This window comes from Mugil cephalus, chromosome 4, assembly GCF_022458985.1.
Source record: "Mugil cephalus isolate CIBA_MC_2020 chromosome 4, CIBA_Mcephalus_1.1, whole genome shotgun sequence".
NCBI lineage: Eukaryota > Metazoa > Chordata > Actinopteri > Mugiliformes > Mugilidae > Mugil > Mugil cephalus.
Window position 1 is genome coordinate 17756650 of NC_061773.1, and position 19415 is coordinate 17776064.

The 19415-nt window shown below is 41.1% G+C and overlaps 2 protein-coding genes across 6 annotated transcripts; both read left to right on the forward strand.

Moving 5' to 3' along the window:
• Positions 1–1856: 1856 nt before the first annotated feature.
• On the forward strand, positions 1857–12400 carry LOC125007360 (monoacylglycerol lipase ABHD6-like). 2 transcript variants are annotated; one of them, XM_047584122.1, is made up of 9 exons: positions 1857–1971; positions 4783–4913; positions 6110–6269; positions 6777–6890; positions 8912–9044; positions 9136–9293; positions 9933–9987; positions 10933–11033; positions 11739–12400. In XM_047584122.1, exons 2-9 carry the CDS (start codon positions 4795–4797, stop codon positions 11916–11918), a joined length of 1020 nt encoding a protein of 339 aa, XP_047440078.1. In that variant the 5' UTR covers positions 1857–1971; positions 4783–4794; the 3' UTR covers positions 11919–12400. The 2 variants fall into 2 exon arrangements, with proteins under 2 accessions (XP_047440078.1, XP_047440079.1); XM_047584123.1 differs by lacking the exon at positions 1857–1971 and adding an exon at positions 1974–1995.
• A 703-nt stretch (positions 12401–13103) lies between these two features.
• rpp14 (ribonuclease P/MRP 14 subunit) lies at positions 13104–18733 on the forward strand. Of its 4 annotated transcripts, none has more exons than XM_047584076.1 (6): positions 13104–13211; positions 13962–14093; positions 14188–14272; positions 17399–17475; positions 17557–17635; positions 17936–18145. In XM_047584076.1, the coding sequence occupies exons 2-6, from the start codon at positions 14005–14007 to the stop codon at positions 17990–17992; spliced, it is 387 nt and encodes a 128-aa protein (XP_047440032.1). In that variant the 5' UTR covers positions 13104–13211; positions 13962–14004; the 3' UTR covers positions 17993–18145. The 4 variants fall into 4 exon arrangements, with proteins under 4 accessions (XP_047440032.1, XP_047440031.1, XP_047440029.1 ...); XM_047584075.1 differs by lacking the exons at positions 17399–17475; positions 17557–17635; positions 17936–18145 and adding exons at positions 14989–15065; positions 15147–15225; positions 15526–15732; XM_047584073.1 differs by lacking the exons at positions 13104–13211; positions 13962–14093; positions 14188–14272; ... (1 more) ...; positions 17557–17635; positions 17936–18145 and adding exons at positions 14992–15065; positions 15147–15225; positions 15526–16323.
• Positions 18734–19415: the final 682 nt, after the last annotated feature.

The window sequence follows — 19415 nt, forward strand, 5'->3', positions numbered from 1 at the left end:
ACAGTTGTTGAAATCATCCCATTCCTCACTGACCTACTCCCAACAGGAATGTGAGGTATTCCCGTGGTTTCTGCGCCGACGTTCCCGGTCAGTTGCGTCACCTTCCTGAACCATGAAAGAAAAACGCGAAGAGGATATTTTTAGTTCCAGAGTGAGGCAATTTTGTTTGATCTGCAACGTTTTATGGCCTTTAATAGCATCATCCGCAATCTGGTTCTGGTTCTATACACAAATTATCCAACGTGAAATACCTAATATGGATAAAAAAAAAAAGGGATCTGTTTCTCATCCAGAGTAAGAAAAAAGTCTCATCCTGACTTTATGTGACACATCCACTGCAATCAACTTACTTAACAACACGTCAGGCTGCTGTTTTTAGGGAAAACTCTCAGCAGAAAGAATGTGTTAGTGACCAACTGGTGAACACAGTCCAGACACAGAGCTAAAATACACAGTGTTACTATGATCATCAGCTAATTAGCTTCATTTGCTAATAAATCGACATCAGATTAAGTGGCGATGATGAGAAATGAGCAATAATAAAAGTACAAAATGATTCTTAGTTACTGTTTAAAATATGAAGGTTTTAACTCTGCTAATCTGCACCATAATGACTCTGTTGGGGCAGTTTAACAGCAAGAAAATAACCAGTGATAAATAATTGCCACTCGCTGACTTTTTATAGACATCTGCATTCCACAGTTACTTGCACAATCCCTTGGGAAGATGAATTAATTATGCTCCAGCAGCATTTATTACGCTGATTCTCTGGGCGGTCTTTATGACCACCTGGAGCACTTTCCTCTGCGCTACTGTGCAGCTGCAGAACCACGCACTTTCCTCTGCGCTACTGTGCAGCTGCAGAACCACACACACACAGGCAGTAAAATAGTGTCCTCATCTACTCTTTAAGTCCTGTGGGTGTACACAGTGTCACACATAAACCATCTTACACTAAATAAAAGCAGCATCTGTAATAAATGTGCTTTGTACCCCAGTTCACTTTATGTTTTACCTGAACTAGCTGCACTTCATGCGGTACAGACAGAGTATGTGGCTCCCTCATGTGGCTGTATTCATTATTTTTGATTTCACTCATGAGATGAATTTCACCACCTGTCCTCTACTTTGTTCTCCCTCACAGCATGCACATGTCCTCTAATTTCTCACCTAATTTCTTCACTCTTACAACTTAAGCATTGTGTGCTAGCATGTCAGTAACTGTGTGTCCCTCCCTTCCTCCTCTTCCGTCTACTTGTGAGTGTCTCTGGCTTAAAGTTATGTGTTTCTGACCTGTGGGGCTTCATACTACTCATCTGTTGTTGTGGTCTCATCAGCCTGCCTATGATGCCTCTTATATTCAGTCAATATAGCAGCTAACTCACCTGTGGTAGAAGTTCTACTGTCACTATCAGTTTTATGGATCATGCAGTTATATCTATTATCTGTCTCTGAGCTGTATCTGGTAATTTGATTAGATTCTCCACTAGGGATATCAAACATATGACCCCGAGGGCAAAAACCGACACATGAGAGATGAATGTGTAAAGTGCAGCAATTACATAGAACACATTAACTGCACTTTTATTTTCAATAAAAGTGACTGCTTTTTTTAGTTTTTTAGTTGTGGACTTAACAACAAAATTTGGTCCAGTCAGCTTGAGATCAAATTGAGCTGTATGTGTCCCCTGAACTAAATGAGTTAAAAGGGAGTTCCTTCTTTGCTTTGGGGGCTTCAGGGTCTGTAAAGTTTCTAAATCAATCTATGTATCAGCTGTATAAATCAAAATGAATTGGACTGAACCACTTTACAGGATATTTCCGGCGGTACTTGAACGCAGCACAACCCACTGCGTCGTTTCCCCTTTAAGTGCAGATAAAAGGCTGTTGCGTAATTTGGGTGAAAGAGGAGCAGGAGTGGCCTGAACGAAGGGCAGCCGGTAGGGACAGATCCAAGAGGACGGTGGACAGGTGAGGTGTTCTGCGCGTGCACAGGTGATAGCTATACATACTGTACATAGACATGCGTTATACCTTTAAAATGAACGTCTTTACGCGTCTTTAGAGTCCGACCGTTTCTTTGAAACCTGCTGTGTGCATGTCAACGATCAAAGTTTAGATTACCCGCGGTGCACGGTAGTCTGACTTTTATTTGCGGATCCACCGTCAAAGCCTCAGTATAAATTTTAAAGTTTTCTCAACATTTTATTTTTACCTGGTTTCCGGTTTCTGCTAAGCTTTCATTCTTACTACTTATTTCCTGTAACAACCATGCCACTATGTTACAGTCACACACAGTGTTGTACGTTGTACAAAACTATTGCAAAGTGAAGTAGGATAAGATAAGATAAGATGAAACCTTCATTTAACCTCCTTAAGGTAAATGCACGTTGACACAGCAGCTTAGGGAGCATACATTAGGTAGCCTACATGTATTTCCAGCATTTAAATCCAACAGGAATCTTTGAGAGCATCTAAGAACCAAAACCAAAACATTGATGATTTAAGTGAATGTGAAGAAAAAAATATATATTAAACAGTATCCACGTTTTACATGTTTACCTAACCTGAACATTAAATGCGGGAAGTTTTTCATAACACCATCACCATCCGTGCACGGTTGGCTGAGCAGGAGGAAGTTTGGTCGTTGAGATGTGAAGGACATCACAGAGATAACTGCCGGTCGTTCTCGTTCTCAACCTGCTTTTCTGTAAAGTGTAATGTAATATAAAGCCTTCAGTTCGCCTTGCAACTGTGTTTCTAGACTTACTTGTATAGATGTAATTTTGCTGAATGCCGGCTTTTGTACAGAGATATTAAATCTCTGAGGTAGCCTACTCTTTTATGAAGTCACCATTTGAGAAAGGTTTGAGGACAGTGAGTCCTGGGGACTGGCTGTGGTAGCATTCCCTGTGTTTAGCTAGCAGTATGTTTGTGGAGCTTCAGATTTTTGACGTTGAAGTTTGGTTTCATAGTGTCATTGTCTGTTTTACCGTTACAGTTTCACACACTTCCCCTTGTTCTCTGTGAAGAAATATTCATCCACTGTGTTCGCTCATTTATCCACTCACTCACTGTGTTGCATTACTTTGATTCTGCCGCTTCTGACACCCCTGATATAGAATGAACAAAGTGTAAACCAACTTATCAACATGACTCAGGGGGAGGTCACAGCTGTACAACATTTATCTACTCCTTGTGTCCCAGTTTCCCAGAATGATCATTTCTTTTCACGCAGGTCCAGACATTTATGTACGTGTTTGCCAGGCAGAATATTCTGACCTGTTCTTTAGTGTCGACTTTGTGTGTTTGCGGAGCGTCAAAGACCTAGCAGTGTCGAAAGCCAACTGATTTTCATTGTCTGTTTTTAGCTCAAAAAGTTGCACCTGAACTAGAGATCTATGGATTTTTTAGGGCCGATACCGATAGTGATCAATTTTGGTTGATGGCCGATACCTGCTGCCTTATTCTCCCTCCATCTACATGATAAAAATGACACAATGGTAACAAATGTTACAAGTTTCAATTTAACCAAAACAAGAATTTTAGGGTCAGCAACGTATGTTTAGCTTGCAGGTAGTATTGATCTTACACCTTGGCTTTAACATCAACACATGTTCCTACCAAAAGCTTAACAACAGCGCAACAGCTCCAATATAAACTGTGGAACATGGTTGATTGACAACCTGCACTATGAACTTGCCAGAGAGAGGGTAAAAAAAACATCAGCTAGCAAACTCCTACTTAACAGCAACAGTAAAAGTTGTTAAAAATAAATACATAAATAATCAAAAGAAAAACTCTTATTTTTAAGGGTGCTCGATGCACCTATGAGTATGAGCATTTTCCAGCTTCTAGCTGCAGGTATTCTGACAGCAGGGGAAGGGCAATGCATGGGCTGTCCAATGTATGGGCTGTCCAATGCATGGGCTGTCCAATGTATGGGCTGTCCAGGTCCTCAGCGTCTCCAAATCTTGCCAGGAGAAAAAAAATATACAACGGCGAACACATCCATGTATTGGCCTATACTGACACCAATAAAAAATGGAAATACTGGGCTATTTCCCTCCTGGTCGATCTGTAATCTGAACACATCACAAAGACTGCAGTCAATGACCAACTAGCACCTACATTCTTGTACTTGCTCCATAAAAGCAGTTGGCGGTAGTCTGTATTCAACCATACAAAAAGTCGCCAACAGAGATCCAACTAGTGCTAACAGTGTACACACTGCAAAAAGTAGGACCAAACAGACACAAACAGACGGCCCAGCATAAACCTTGGCCGACCATTAATTGGTTTGTCACGACCCTTAAATTACTTGTGTTGATCTGTCGCCGAAATCTACAGGACATTTTAAACAATGCAACTCAGCAGCAGTTTTTAACTTTCTGGTCTTTTGATCTCCACCTGTCCATTTTTGTTGAGCAGGTTTTCTGTTTAACACGTTGAAACACAGGCTTAGAATAATTAGTGATGTAAACAGTTAAATCACAGGTATTTTTGTAGCCTCTGGTTAAGCCTTTTAAACTGAATGACTCGCGAGCGGCATGTTTGCACAATCCCAATTTGGATTACCATAGTTAGGTTACGGTTTGCACTGTTGCAAAAATTCCAATGAATTCCAAGGTTATTATACCCGTATAACACGTGTAAATAGCTGTATTCTAATGGTATTTTGGGAAAACATGGGCAAAAGCAAAAACAAAATGCCATGTTCTGTTTGTCCAGACATTTAGAAACTGAGCTGCATGAACTACAATTTTGGTCTTGTTTTTAAAGGAGTGTGCTGAGATGGAGCTGAGTGGGGCTAAAACGATAATACTAGCCGGAGGTGTTTTGCTTCTGCCTGTGCTCACCTTCGTCACCTCCTTCCTGTTTTGGCCTGGGATTCTCATCAGAGCCTACAACTGGTAAAGACACAAACCACACAGAAAGAGAACCAGTCAGAGTGGATATATTTTTTCCCTTTTGTGGTATTTATCTCATTCCACTAATAGTTTCTCTTATTTTAACACAAGGTATGAGTAGAAACAAAAGCACCTGTTTTGTCCAAAGCAACCAAACCACCCAACAGGCTTTCTTTAAATGTACTTTAACTGTCTCCAGAGGACAAAGCCTCACCCACGCTCCTTTGCGGGTGAGGCGTTGGGTTAATGCAAATAAAATACTAATCGTGATGGCTGCAAATTATATGATAACAATAATTTTGTGCCAAAGGTCACAGGTGTATTTACAATCTACTGCTCCCGTGCCACTTTTCTCCAACACACAATTATTTTATTACGACCTTTCCTCCTGGGCTTTTTCTGCACTTGAAATGAGAAAAGACAAGATAAACTTTATTGTCTGTCACAAGTGACAGAAACCCTGTGACAGGCTCATAAAAACATTTAAAGGACAACCATTATGATAACAAAAAGGAGCAGGATGTTAACAGCAGCATGAGTCTATTTATGTTTGTTAAGGGTGGTTATTGCAGAGGGGATAAAAGGTATTTTTAAAGATGTCTTTATGAACCACCATGCTGACTGCTTGCAGAATAATTGCGTTTTAACTCTCTTGAGCGGTCGCAGTGCTGAGTCACTGTCACATAATAGTGCGTTTGAATGTAGCACTGTGACAGGCGTATAAAATGAAGTTAGAAAACGCTGTAAAGTCATCACTCAAACTGAAATCAGGGACGTAATAGTACAGTAGCATAGTCTGTGTTAACGTTTTCATATATAACCTCTGTATTACTGATTATCACTATCTCTACTTATTGATAGAGTAGAAGAGACTTCTTTATGTAGCTCAAAATATAGAAGATGTTTGTTTTCCACCCCTGAGGTCAATCTTAATTAAAAAAAATAAAATAAAAAAGAAGGAAAATCTTATGAAACCTAATATGAAAAGAGTCATTATGAAATAAGAGGTTACACATAGATTCCCGAAATATGCTCATTTGCCGGATGTTTAAATGAATCATGAAATCTGATTTCATAATTTCATAATGACAAACAGAGCGCACTCTTGTCCGCTAGTGGGATTCTACTTTTGGAATTGACCTCCTTAAAGTGCTGCAGATAAGCTTTTTAAACAGTTTCGCTCTGGTCCTCGTCTGTAGGTACTGGCGTCGTCGGCTGGGGCTGGTGGTCCGCTACTCCCACAGCGGAAGTTACCGCTTCTGTTATTCAAGCCGCGGGACGCCGGGGGGCGCCGCGCCCTCACTGCTACTGCTGCACGGTTTCTCCGCCAGCAAGGACATGTGGCTGCCCCTCGTCAAGGTAACACGCAGCCCGACACGGACGGACGGACGGACGGAGTTTATCTCATTAGGTGCGCGCAGTTGTGACAAAGAAGAAGGTTGAGTGCAGAACAAAATGGAGATAGAAAAGATGACAGAAGACAAGTAGGAAGGATGAACTCTTTCCATGATATAGAGGGTTGGTTGCTGCAGCGTCAAGGTTTCACAGTTCTCAGCTAGCGCATTGCATCGTGGGAAATTAGCATCAATCAGGAGTGTACACTCAAAAGTAAAACATTTGTTCAGTCGGCGCTCTGAGAGTTTTATACTGACACTTATTTAAGCGGTGTAGAGTGTTTAATGGATTAGCATTTAGCAAAATAAAGGAATCCATTGATGTAGTTCCTGGAACAAATGTGTATAAAAGACAATAATAGACATAATAGTCTGTTCTGTGTAACAAACCATGTGGTCCATCAGATTAACTGAAATGTTCAGTAAAGATGTGGTGGCTCATGGGTCATGTTTTTTTTTTCCTGTCTTCTAGTACCTCCCTAGAGACCAGCATGTGGTGTGTGTGGACATGCCAGGACACAACGGCACGAGTCGCACCGGGGTCGAGGATTACAGCATCCACGGTCAGGTCAGCCGAATCAACCAGGTGTGTATCAGAGTAGTTTGCTCTTTCTGGTGTTTTCTGTGACGCCACTGTAGCAGTTCTACAGACTAGTCTGTTTTACTGCTGCGTCATGACGCTTTAAGCATCATGTCGACCAGCCACTGAACACGTGACAGTAACAACATGGACGCCTTCGAGAAGAGTGGAAATACTTCACTGAAGATGAAACCAATTCTACCGTGACATGCAAAATATGCATTAGCTGTAGCTGCAGTACACAGAGAAGGCTTCTCTGTGTACATGCCAACACGCTGTGAAGTATTATTGAATTCTATTGATGGTGCTGAGTTGCAGCCTATTTTTATACAGGCTATACATATCTGAAACACACAGTATGTAGCACATGAGCTGTATGTTCTCAGCATATGTATTCAGTCAAGAATATAGATTTTATTGTTGCAAAGCATTAGTTTCTACTGTGTTTTTATTAGTGTTGACTTGACGTTCATGACGTAACAGACGGCTTCAAAAAATCTGAAGATGTGAAACCCCCTACAACACGAAAATGAAAATGACTGTAGAGCTGAAGACCCAAGAAGTGAGTCTGGTAGTGAAACAAGAAAAAGTATTGATCTGATTGTGTGCACTGTCACCGTCCGTCCTCGAATATTCAGCGCACTCGTGATGCGTCGGCCTCATGACGGAGATCCGTGCAACATCAGTTAGTTTCAGTCTGCATCGCACACAACCTGAACCCTCGCTAAAACGAACCCTCTAAATGAGAGGACTGCATTTCATTTCACACCAATCCCTGACTCTTAGATTTACTTGTAGAAATAGTGTTACACCTGGTGCAATAGGTGTTATTTCAAGACAGGTCTTAAAATATCTCCTTTCTGTTCAGTCATCTTTGTATGACATAAACACCTCACTGTAATTAGTCTAAATCCAGTCTGTCTAGATAGAAAGATGGATACTTTATTAATCCCTAATGTGGCAGCAGGAATCTAGAGGCTCTCAGTGTATCACACATAATCTATAATATCAGAGAAATCTACAGTATATTCAAAATATTTATAAGAAAATCAAAAGGATTGTGTTAATGATTAATAATGAAAACAATTTGAATTGATTAACAAATAATTTCCAAAAATAATTATGTGATTTCACATACTGTTGTAAATAACAATTTTCATACTATAGACTTTACACATAACAATCGAGTAGGAACTAATGTCTACAGCATAGGTCTTCAACATGGGGTCCGCGACCCCTAGGAGATCTGTGGAGGTACTGCAAGGTGGTCGCAAAATCTTTGGTTGATAAGACATTGGCCGAGAGCCTATTCAGTCCGCAGGTGAAATCCAGAAACACGCAGCAATATTATATAGATACAGATATATGTAAGTTTATGTTTGTGGCAGGTGCATGACCACCCTACTGTGGCACATTTGAAATTTTAAAAAATGAACATTTCAACCTGTGTATTATTTGAATAGCCTAATACTGAATGAAAAATGATAATAATAATGTATATTTATAAATAGGCCGAGTTAAATGTAAAACACATATAGTAGGTAGGTAGGGGGTCCCTACTTAACCTCTCATCAGTTTAGGGGTCCTTGGCCTGAAAAACGTTGAAGACCTCTGATCTACAGCATCTCTAAAATGCTTGCCATTGAGCGCCCCCTTGTGGCGAGAGAAGGTGCAGCCCAGACAGACCAGGCCATGTCAAATAAATGAATAGTTATCACATAATTATTCTGTAATGTTGTATCTTAATTTCTCAGGGTATTCTATCATGTCCTCTCCTAACGACTGGTCCATGACTCTGTATTTGCAGACCTGTGGATCAGTTCATTCACAAACAGAACCACAAAATCCACAATACGGGTTCAGTTTCTTGAACTCTTGTAATCCCAGTGGGGTTTCTAGGTTTGGTAACATTGTGGACAACAACAGAAAGATGTGCTCGGAGACAGTTTCTTGTGTTATAAATGGAGACGATGCACAGAAGCCCCCGAGATGACATAGACAACCCCTCTCCATCTGTGTCTGTGCAGTTTGTGCAGAGCATCGGTATGGATAAAAGACCCTTCCACCTCGTCGGCACATCAATGGGTGGGAACGTTGCCGGTGTGTATGCTGCCCGTTACCCCGATCACCTGTGCAGTGTCTCCCTGTTGTGTCCAGCAGGTAAACTCAGCAGATGTCTGACCTCTTTGATGTTTGATGGTGATGAAGCAGGCGTAGTTGATGCTCCCTCCTCCTCCTCTCTGTCCTCCAGGCCTGGATCCCCCCGCGGACTCCGAGTTCATCAGACGCTTAAAGGAGCTCCAGGAGAGTGGGCAGGAGGGTTCGATCGCTCTCATTCCCTCCACTCAAGAGGAGCTGGAGTCCATGCTGAAACTCTGCTGTTACACGCCCCCCAAACTCCACCGACAGGTACAGGACTGTGCTCCCTGCAGCGGTGGATCCGGAAAACATGGGGGTGACAAGAGGTTTTAGCAGAGTGGGAGTTTGAGTCTCTGTAATTAAATCTTCATTTCCAGTTTGGCAAAAAATCACTATTTAGTTGCTAATAACACCAAAAGATAACAAGCTATCAGTCTGCTGAAGTCATGTTAAACCGAGAACGGTTTTGAATTTTATTTACAAAATATGGACTGAGCAATAAATACCCATACCCAAACAATTTAGTTGGACAAACAAATAAAAGGGAAAGACAAAGTGATTCCAATGTATCACTTAAGTAGTGACCATGACAGGAAAGGAGAAATACCCAAGACCCAGACTGTACATAACCTAGAAGATGCATATAACTCAAATGTACCTAAATGTATTGCACTTACATAACCTACTGTTGCACATAGCCCTCTTGCATGTGTGTGTAGGTGCACCAAACAACAAGCTGAAACAAGTCCAGTTGTCCTCTTTCACAGCTTTTGTTGTGTACTTGTGGGTTTTGATGTTTTTTAATAATGACCATGTTACTGGATCAGTACAACCCTGTTAATGCTCTACAGACAGTACCTGATGTTTTCATAACGTACGTAATGTGTGGGTGTCTGTTTGTGTTGCCAGATCCTGCGAGGTCTCCTTGACAACAGGATCCCAGACAACGGGTTCTACAGAGAGAGTGAGTCACTTCTTCTCTTCTTTACTCCTTCGCCGCTGTTCCTGTGTTATATCACCATGGCTATAGATTGTGATGACTGTTTTAAACTGTGTATGATCATTTCATGACCAGCAGTTTGGCGGGTGTAAATACATCCTCCATCTCCATGAGACAAGCACTTTCTTTTGACACTGTTTATGCCTTAAGTATAAATAACTTTGAGTGAGCTATCTGAAAATTCATCTCATGTACAGGAGAGAGAATGAAGAAACTTAAGTACAGAGATCAAAACATTTTTTGTATATTAGAGGTTTGTGAGGACTGACAACAGACTGTATAAAAAGTGGACGTCATGACCGCTTCCTGTAAGTGAAGCCAAAGCACGTGTAGCTCCCCCTAGTGGCTGCCTGCAGTATTAAATCTAAAACACATACACTTTAAATACATTTTTTTAACGATAATTTCTGCCATTTTAGGGGGTAATATAATGCTGATGAATGTTCAGGTGTCAATTTTTGTGAGAAGTTTTGTTTTATTCGGAGCTGCTGGAGATAGAGGAGGAGGAGGAGTGGAGTATTAATTAAATGAAAACACGGGAAACTAGCATCAGTTTGAACAATGGGAGGAAGTGATCGTCTATTTTTATACAGTGTGTGGGATTGACTAGCTTTTGGAGGCTGCCTCAAGTGGATATTTGAGGAACTGCAATTCACTTAATTGGCAAAAGGGATTTCACACAAAACTGAACATCAATCTTCCTCCTTTAAATTAAAACCAACTTGCTGTCAATTTGTGGAAACTAGGCAGAAAAAAGGCATGAGCGAAAATACATTGGTGAAGGAAGCTATGTTTATGACAACCTTCATTTAAATTTACCTTCCATGTAAACTATGTATATATAACCACACGTAGTACATTTTGCTGTAGTTTATTGACTGTGTTTGTACACTGTGTATTTGTGCGCAGTGTTCATGGAGGTCGCCGGGGAGAAGTCTCGTTACTCGCTGCAAGAAAACCTGCATCTGATCAAGCCGCCCCTGCAGGTGATCTGGGGAAAGGCAGACCAGGTAAATAAAAATCAACACAGCAATGTCATAAAGAAACTAGATATTTTTTTAATTTCTCCAATGTATTTGGGATTAGAAGGACCTAAGTATAAAAACTAAGCATCATCTTTAAACAGGAAGTAGTAGTTGTCCAATATATATATATATGACATCCTCATATGTGGACACTGGGATTATTTATTTATATTATAATAAAGTCACCCAATGTGTAACAAAATGTAAAACAGTTTATTTTAATAACTGAAGCTAACATCTTGATATTTAGCAAGTGTAACTTCTCAGTAGTTTAGCATGTTGTATGCAAACATTTGGTTATTGATACGAAACACAAGTCAACCTTGGTGGCTGTGTTTTCACAACTTATGGTCGACGTTACTACTTCAACACCAAATATTTTGTCTGAACAACCTCCCGTCCTATAAATAAGAGCACAAGCGTCTATTTGATGGCCCAAAGGACAAATGACTTCTTGCTGATTACAAATATTATTTCTGGCCAGCATTAACCAAAGTATGTCTCTAGCATGACTGCTACCTGTTGCTGCCTTAAAGTGCAAGTCAAGAGCTTGTGGTTATGACATGGGAAGTCATGTGCATGACTGATGAATTCTTAGAGGGACATGCATAAGGACTTTTCTCATGAACATGATCTGAGAGCACCGTAAATCTACACAGTGTCATTACGAGCTGCTCCTCTCTGTCTCAGGTGCTGGATGCTTCTGGGGCCACAGTGATTCAGAAGTCGCTGCCACACTGTCAGGTGGACCTACTGGACAACTGTGGTCACTCTGTGGTGTTGGAACGACCAAGAAAAGCCGCCAAGCTCATCATAGACTTCATGTCTGCGCAAGAAGTCAGCGACGAAAAGACAAAGAAACTTTCCTGAAGAAAAAGTTTACACTTAAAAAACACCGATCCCCAACCTCACAATGGAGGATGAAGATGATGTACAGTTATGAAGCTGTGGTGATTTCATAGATTGATAAAAGAGATTTATACAAAGATATTCCTGAAGTTTTTATGATGTTGGTTCACGCACAGTGTTACACAGGAGCTGCTCACAGTTTTAGACGTCAGGGTTATCTAATATCATTCCATGTTTGAATTTTGCACATTTTCTTTCAGAAAACTGTAGAAACCTGTATTACAGTCTTTCAGTGACTTTTTATGAGTAACATTTACGTCTGAGACAGAATATTTAACTTTACAAAAAAGTACAGTAACATTCAGAAAACACACAACTCACAAAACATGTAAGCCACTGAATGTCAATGATTTGTCTGATTTATGTGTGATTTTTATTAACTATGTGGATACTGCTAATTTGAACACCTTCATGGACTACAGGATTAAAACTGGTTTTACTGACTTTGACTGTTGACTTTTTTTTACTCAACTGAAGGAAAAAATATATTGAATATTTATTTGAATTCAGCCAAAACAGCAAAACTTTATAAGATATATATCTACAGCACGTGTACTATTGGCCCATCAGAAGTGCAAAGAATCAAAATAGAGAGGAGATAATGGCTGCACATTTTTATTGTCATTATTTCACATGAAGGATAAGACAATCCTTTATTTAACTCACAGTGGGGAAATTTGCAGTGTTGCAGCAACTGACAGTTTAATGGCTGTGTACACAGAAGATAAAAAAAGCAAACATTAAATAAGAAATGTTGAAATTTTGAATTTGTCCTGCAATACCTGAACGCAACACATTTCACCACTGTAGTGTAAGTGCAGATAAAAGAATGTTGCTGCTTATTTTGCTAGAATCAGTTTCTACATTAAGTCCCACCTCAACTTCACATTGTTTTTCTTTCAGACGTTATTACAATCCGTGAAAATCAATCAATATCTTAATGTTCCAATATTGTGCTTTGTTGGAGAGATTATCTTTCTAAATATTTGAAAGTCTGGCTTTTATTTAATTGCTTCTATCAATTGTCAAATGTTGCCATCAAATGAAGGCTATTAATTGACAAAAACAAATATGGACTCATCGTAATTCGTTGTTTTTCGGTATTTGTAACGGAGTGATACCTCTTGTTTTAGTCCCCTCCTCTTTCGTGTGTGCGCATGCGCCGGTGTGGAGGGGCGGAAGTGCGGGTTGAAAGTTTTCATGGACGCTTACAGCTTCTTGACACGCTTCCACTGGTCCACGCTGATGTTGCTGGTGAGTGAAATGCTTCTTCTTTAATTGTATATAATCTCAAATAACAGATAGAGTGTACTGGCTGTTAGTCGTTGAGCAGCTAGCATAGCTTAGGCTAGCGTCCTCACCCAGCTACTGTTTGACCTTATGTCGTAGTTTCATTCTGCAAAGGTTGAAGCTACAAGGTGTCTAATCCTGTTTACATAGAATTTCAGACGTGTGGAGTCTGCAAATAATATTGACAAAAATGTTGAAGTATTTACGTTTATTCTGGGTTTTAGCTGACTGTCTTGCTAACCAAGCTTATTGTTTTCTTTTTTGTGTGTATGTGTAAAAAATAACTGAAAAAAGAGGCTTTTATAATGTGAATTCAGTGTTTGTAAATTCTGTATGAACAGCAAGTTTGTATTTGTCCAGCTTAAACATTAATAACACCTTTAATTTTATTTCTTTGTTCACAGAAATTATCTTATTTATTAATACAGTCTATGGCTGCAACCTATTAGTGACTGATATGCTGATTATTTCCTTTTATTTATTTGTTTCTCAAACATACAGTCTTAGAAAATACATATGTATTACAAAAGAATTTGGAAAAATAATTTTGAGTTAAATTACATTAAATTGGCAGTAAAATAACAATATTTGTATCTTTGACTGTCACTGTGACAAAATAAAACATGTGAAGACGTCACGTTGGCTTTTATCGACCCTATAACAACAAACACGCTCCAACTGTTGACCTGTCGACCTGTTCTTTAATGTCTCCAGTGTTTTGCGGATGAGTGAACAGATCCACTGATGCTCCAGTAGAATGAGTCACGACGATAAGAAGGAAGAATTTGTTTACCAGCGGGTTGTGTTGAAGAACGCCTCGCCGTACCACTACTTGAAGGTCTGCCTGTAAGTGACCGTTTGTTTTGTGTTTCACTGTCTTTAATCAAGTCGAACACATCTGTCGCTCGCTCTAATACCAGGACGTTGTTTCTGTGTTTAGTGTACTGGAGGATGAGACAACCAGACTGAGTGCTGTAGAACTGAAGCAGTTCATCATCACGGGCCTGCACAGTCTGTATGGAGAGGTGAGATCATAGACATGGTCAACTCAAGTCATCCATTTCTTTGTAGCTGACAGTTGGTCACTCTTATGTATTTTCCCACCACAAACGTCTCAGATTGAAGCAAACAGCACATAAAAATATAGCTAGTGCATGATCCCTCCTGAGAAAACGCTTGTGGGTCTGGGTTCATCTGATGCTCCAAGCCACTATCACCTTGTCAATGTGTGTGTGTGCACTATGTAAATAAAAGACCATTAACTATTTATCTGCAAGATGAATTTGGTCGGCATTCACTGTGGTTCTTGATACCTATCCATACGTGCGTCATCAATATTAAGGTTTAATAGCAGGTGAAGCTACTGTATTAAACAAGGCAGCTCCTCTACTAAACAAGACAGATCAGTTGGAAGTTGCGTTGTAGCTTTAACCATTGTCATTTATCGAGCACAATTTACCCACCTTTTATTTGACTCTGCTAACCCTTAATAACCTGGAGGTGAAGCCATATACTTCACCCGAGTGACCCGGTCCTTCTTATGCTCTTCTGCATGTGGCTGAATGAGATAAAGTTTGGCTGAATTAATTAAACAAACTAACAGCAGGGGAATTAATAATGGAAATAATTATCTGCACACGATGTCTTGTTGTGTTTGAGGCTTTTTCTCTTTAGTAGGATGCCGCTGAACCGCTGAAGAGTTTTTTAATCTTCTTCATGAATTTCCGTACATGTGCTTCAGGTGGGAGCGGCGTTGACTTTTGACGTGTTGAAGTACAATGAAAACTCCCTGACCGCTCATCTTCGTGTGCACAGCAGGTGAGCTTCAGTCAACATCAGCGGCATCTCACACCATCTGTAACGAAGCTAACTTGCCTGTTTGTGCTTGTTTGTTTTCAGAGGTTTGGTGAAGCTGTGGAGCTCCCTGACTCTTCAGGGCTCCTACCAGGACCAGGCCTGTGCCTTCAGAGTGCTGCAGGTCAGTCAGGAAAGACCTCCTTCCTATCAGCCGCCCCTCCCACACACATACTGCCAAGAAGATTATCTGTGCTGTCAGCCACACATATAAAGAAATAGGGGTGAAATAGAGAAAAACACGCACCCATCGTCTGTCGCTGATTAGTTCTTGGTGTTGACTTAATTTCTTTTCACTTTCGTTTTGACATTCGACGGTCGTTTTGATTGAGTTTACACCAGTCAGCAGTCGTATGGATCCAGACGTATTCGTGCTTTACAAACAACTTGAATGTTAACGCTCGTCCTCTCTTGCTGCCTTCAGGTGTCTCCGTTCCTTCTAGCGCTCACGGGAAACAGTCGGGATCTGCAGCTCAACTGATCAGGATGAGCTTCTTATGGAAAAGACTCTCTTCCATCCCAGCGGCTCTTCCCCTCAGCCGGCTGCTCCACGTGGGCCAGCGAGCCTCTCTATCCAGAGCTTTCTTCGCCCGCGACCTGGAGCTGTTCGCCGAGCTGACCGGCGACACCAACCCCCTCCACCTGGACCCGGTCTACGCCAGCACCACTTCCTTCGAGAGGCCCATCGTGCACGGCGTCCTCATCAACGGCCTGATGTCGGCCGTGCTCGGCACCAAGATGCCCGGCCGCGGCTGCGTCTTCTTGTACCAGGAGATCCACTTCCCGGCGCCGCTCTACGTCGGGGAGGAGGTGCTGGCCGAGGCCGAGGTCCGCAAGATGAAGATGTCGTTTGCCTTCATCGCCGTGACGTGCTCGGTCAAGGACAAAGTGGTGATGAAAGGGGAGGTGATGGTGATGATGCCCGATGAGCAGCAGCAGCAGAAGGAGTGAGAACGGGAGGTGGTGGGGACGAAGGCCACGGTCAGATGATGTAGCTCTGCATCTCCCGAAACAGCTTTTCCACACAATGGAGTTTGACTATGAAAAAAGAAAAAGTCCTTATCGACGCAACAGAGACTTCAGTTAGCTGATAATTTATTGTTTAGTATTTTTAATTTGTCAGCTCTGCCCCGTTGTTTGAACATCGTGTGAAATGTTTTGTGAAGAACGAAACATGCAGTTATGTTTGGAATTTATTAAATCTGTTCGTGTTTTATTGTCATGAGTCTTCACTCATTTCTGTTACCTTTTTACTTTAATTGTTCAACTTTTGTGATTTTGACCCTACTGCAATGTAATTAAGTGAGAGTAACACTTAATTGTTGTGGCACCTGAGTAACGTTGGTTTCCACCTGCTGAGGACTGATATAGAGAGGTGTGTTTTATTTATTATTTCATTTTGGTTTATTTTGTAGGTGGGCTTGATGCTGTTGTTTTTAATAATCTTGTTAAATAATTTTATTGTAATAGAATGACCTTAAAATTTTTTTGCAAATAAATTAGAAAATGTTCTGCACCATTATGGCAATGATCTGTGGTTGAAGCATCTATAGATAATTTTTTACGGTTATTTAGATAGATAGATAGATAGATAGATAGATAGATAGATAGATAGATAGATAGATAGATAGATTACTTTATTTATTTAGATACTTTACTGATCCCACAAGGAAAGTCATTGTGATTTTCAAATAGAACTGAATCCAAAAAGTCAAAACAGGTCTTAAATGTCTCATCTCAACTATAAACACTGGTCCCCTAGTGGGTACACGCTGGACAAGTCTCCAGTCTATCACAGGGCTAACACAGAGGATCAGACAATTCGCCATTCACACTCACTCCTATGGCCAATTTAGAATCACCAAACTCCACACAGAGAGGCCCTGGTCGAACCAAGAGATGAGGCCTCAGTGATAACTACCACAACACCGTGCTACCCAGGTCTTAAATGTCTGCAATATAAAATATAAGATAAAATACATATATGTTTTATTTTATATATTTTTGTGTTTTTTTTGTTTGTTTTGTTTTTTAAAATCTCACTGATAGTCATATTCAGTTACTCCTCCAGACCAGCAGGCGGCGGTGACGCCTGTTCACGTGGTTTCCCAAAATCCAATGAGATAAAGTTTGGCTGAATTAATTAAACAAACTAACAGCAGGGGAATTAATAATGGAAATAATTATCTGCACACGACGTGTTGTTGTGTTTGAGGCTTTTTCTCTTTAGTAGGATGCCGCTGAACCGCTGAAGAGTTTTTTAATCTTCTTCATGAATTTCCGTACATGTGCTTCAGGTGGGAGCGGCGTTGACTTTTGACGTGTTGAAGTACGATGAAAACTCCCTGACCGCTCATCTTCGTGTGCACAGCAGGTGAGCTTCAGTCAACATCAGCGGCATCTCACACCATCTGTAACGAAGCTAACTTGCCTGTTTGTGCTTGTTTGTTTTCAGAGGTTTGGTAAAGCTGTGGAGCTCCCTGACTCTTCAGGGCTCCTACCAGGACCAGGCCTGTGCCTTCAGAGTGCTGCAGGTCAGTCAGGAAAGACCTCCTTCCTATCAGCCGCCCCTCCCACACACATACTGCCAAGAAGATTATCTGTGCTGTCAGCCACACATATAAAGAAATAGGGGTGAAATAGAGAAAAACACGCACCCATCGTCTGTCGCTGATTAGTTCTTGGTGTTGACTTAATTTTTTTTCACTTTCGTTTTGACATTCGACAGTCGTTTTGATTGAGTTTACACCAGTCAGCAGTCGTATGGATCCAGACGTATTCGTGCTTTACAAACAACTTGAATGTTAACGCTCGTCCTCTCTTGCTGCCTTCAGGTGTCTCCGTTCCTTCTAGCGCTCACGGGAAACAGTCGGGATCTGCAGCTCAACTGATCAGGATGAGCTTCTTATGGAAAAGACTCTCTTCCATCCCAGCGACTCTTCCCCTAAGCCGGCTGCTCCACGTGGGCCAGCGAGCCTCTCTATCCAGAGCTTTCTTCGCCCGCGACTTGGAGCTGTTCGCCAAGCTGACCGGCGACACCAACCCCCTCCACCTGGACCCGGTCTACGCCAGCACCACTTCCTTCGAGAGGCCCATCGTGCACGGCGTCCTCATCAACGGCCTGATGTCGGCCGTGCTCGGCACCAAGATGCCCGGCCGCGGCTGCGTCTTCTTGTACCAGGAGATCCACTTCCCGGCGCCGCTCTACGTCGGGGAGGAGGTGCTGGCCGAGGCCGAGGTCCGCAAGATGAAGATGTCGTTCGCCTTCATCGCCGTGACGTGCTCGGTCAAGGACAAGGTGGTGATGAAAGGGGAGGTGATGGTGATGATGCCCGATGAGCAGCAGCAGCAGAAGGAGTGAGAACGGGAGGTGGTGGGGACGAAGGCCACGGTCAGATGATGTAGCTCTGCATCTCCCGAAACAGCTTTTCCACACAATGGAGTTTGACTATGAAAAAAGAAAAGGTCCTTATCGACGCAACAGAGACTTCAGTTAGCTGATAATTTATTGTTTAGTATTTTTAATTTGTCAGCTCTGCCCCGTTGTTTGAACATCGTGTGAAATGTTTTGTGAAGAACGAAACATGCAGTTATGTTTGGAATTTATTAAATCTGTTCGTGTTTTATTGTCATGAGTCTTCACTCATTTCTGTTACCTTTTTACTTTAATTGTTCAACTTTTGTGATTTTGACCCTACTGCAATGTAATTAAGTGAGAGTAACACTTGAATTGTTGTGGCACCTGAGTAACGTTGGTTTCCACCTGCAGAGGACTGATATAGAGAGGTGTGTTTTATTTATTATTTCATTTTGGTTTATTTTGTAGGTGGGCTTGATGCTGTTGTTTTTAATAATCCAAATAAATAATTAAATAATAATAAATAATAATAAAGTTAAATAATTTTATTGTAATAGAATGACCTTAAAATTTTTTTGCAAATAAATTAGAAAATGTTCTGCACCATTATGGCAATGATCTGTGGTTGAAGCATCTATAGATAATTTTTTATGGTTATTTAGATAGATAGGTAGATAGATAGATAGATTACTTTACTTACTTTATTTATTTAGATACTTTACTGATCCCACAAGGAAAGTCATTGTGATTTTCAAATAGAACTGAATCCAAAAAGTCAAAACAGGTCTTAAATGTCTCATCTCAACTATAAACACTGGTCCCCTAGTGGGTACACGCTGGACAAGTCTCCAGTCTATCACAGGGCTAACACAGAGGATCAGACAATTCGCCATTCACACGCACTCCTATGGCCAATTTAGAATCACCAAACTCCACACAGAGAGGCCCTGGTCGAA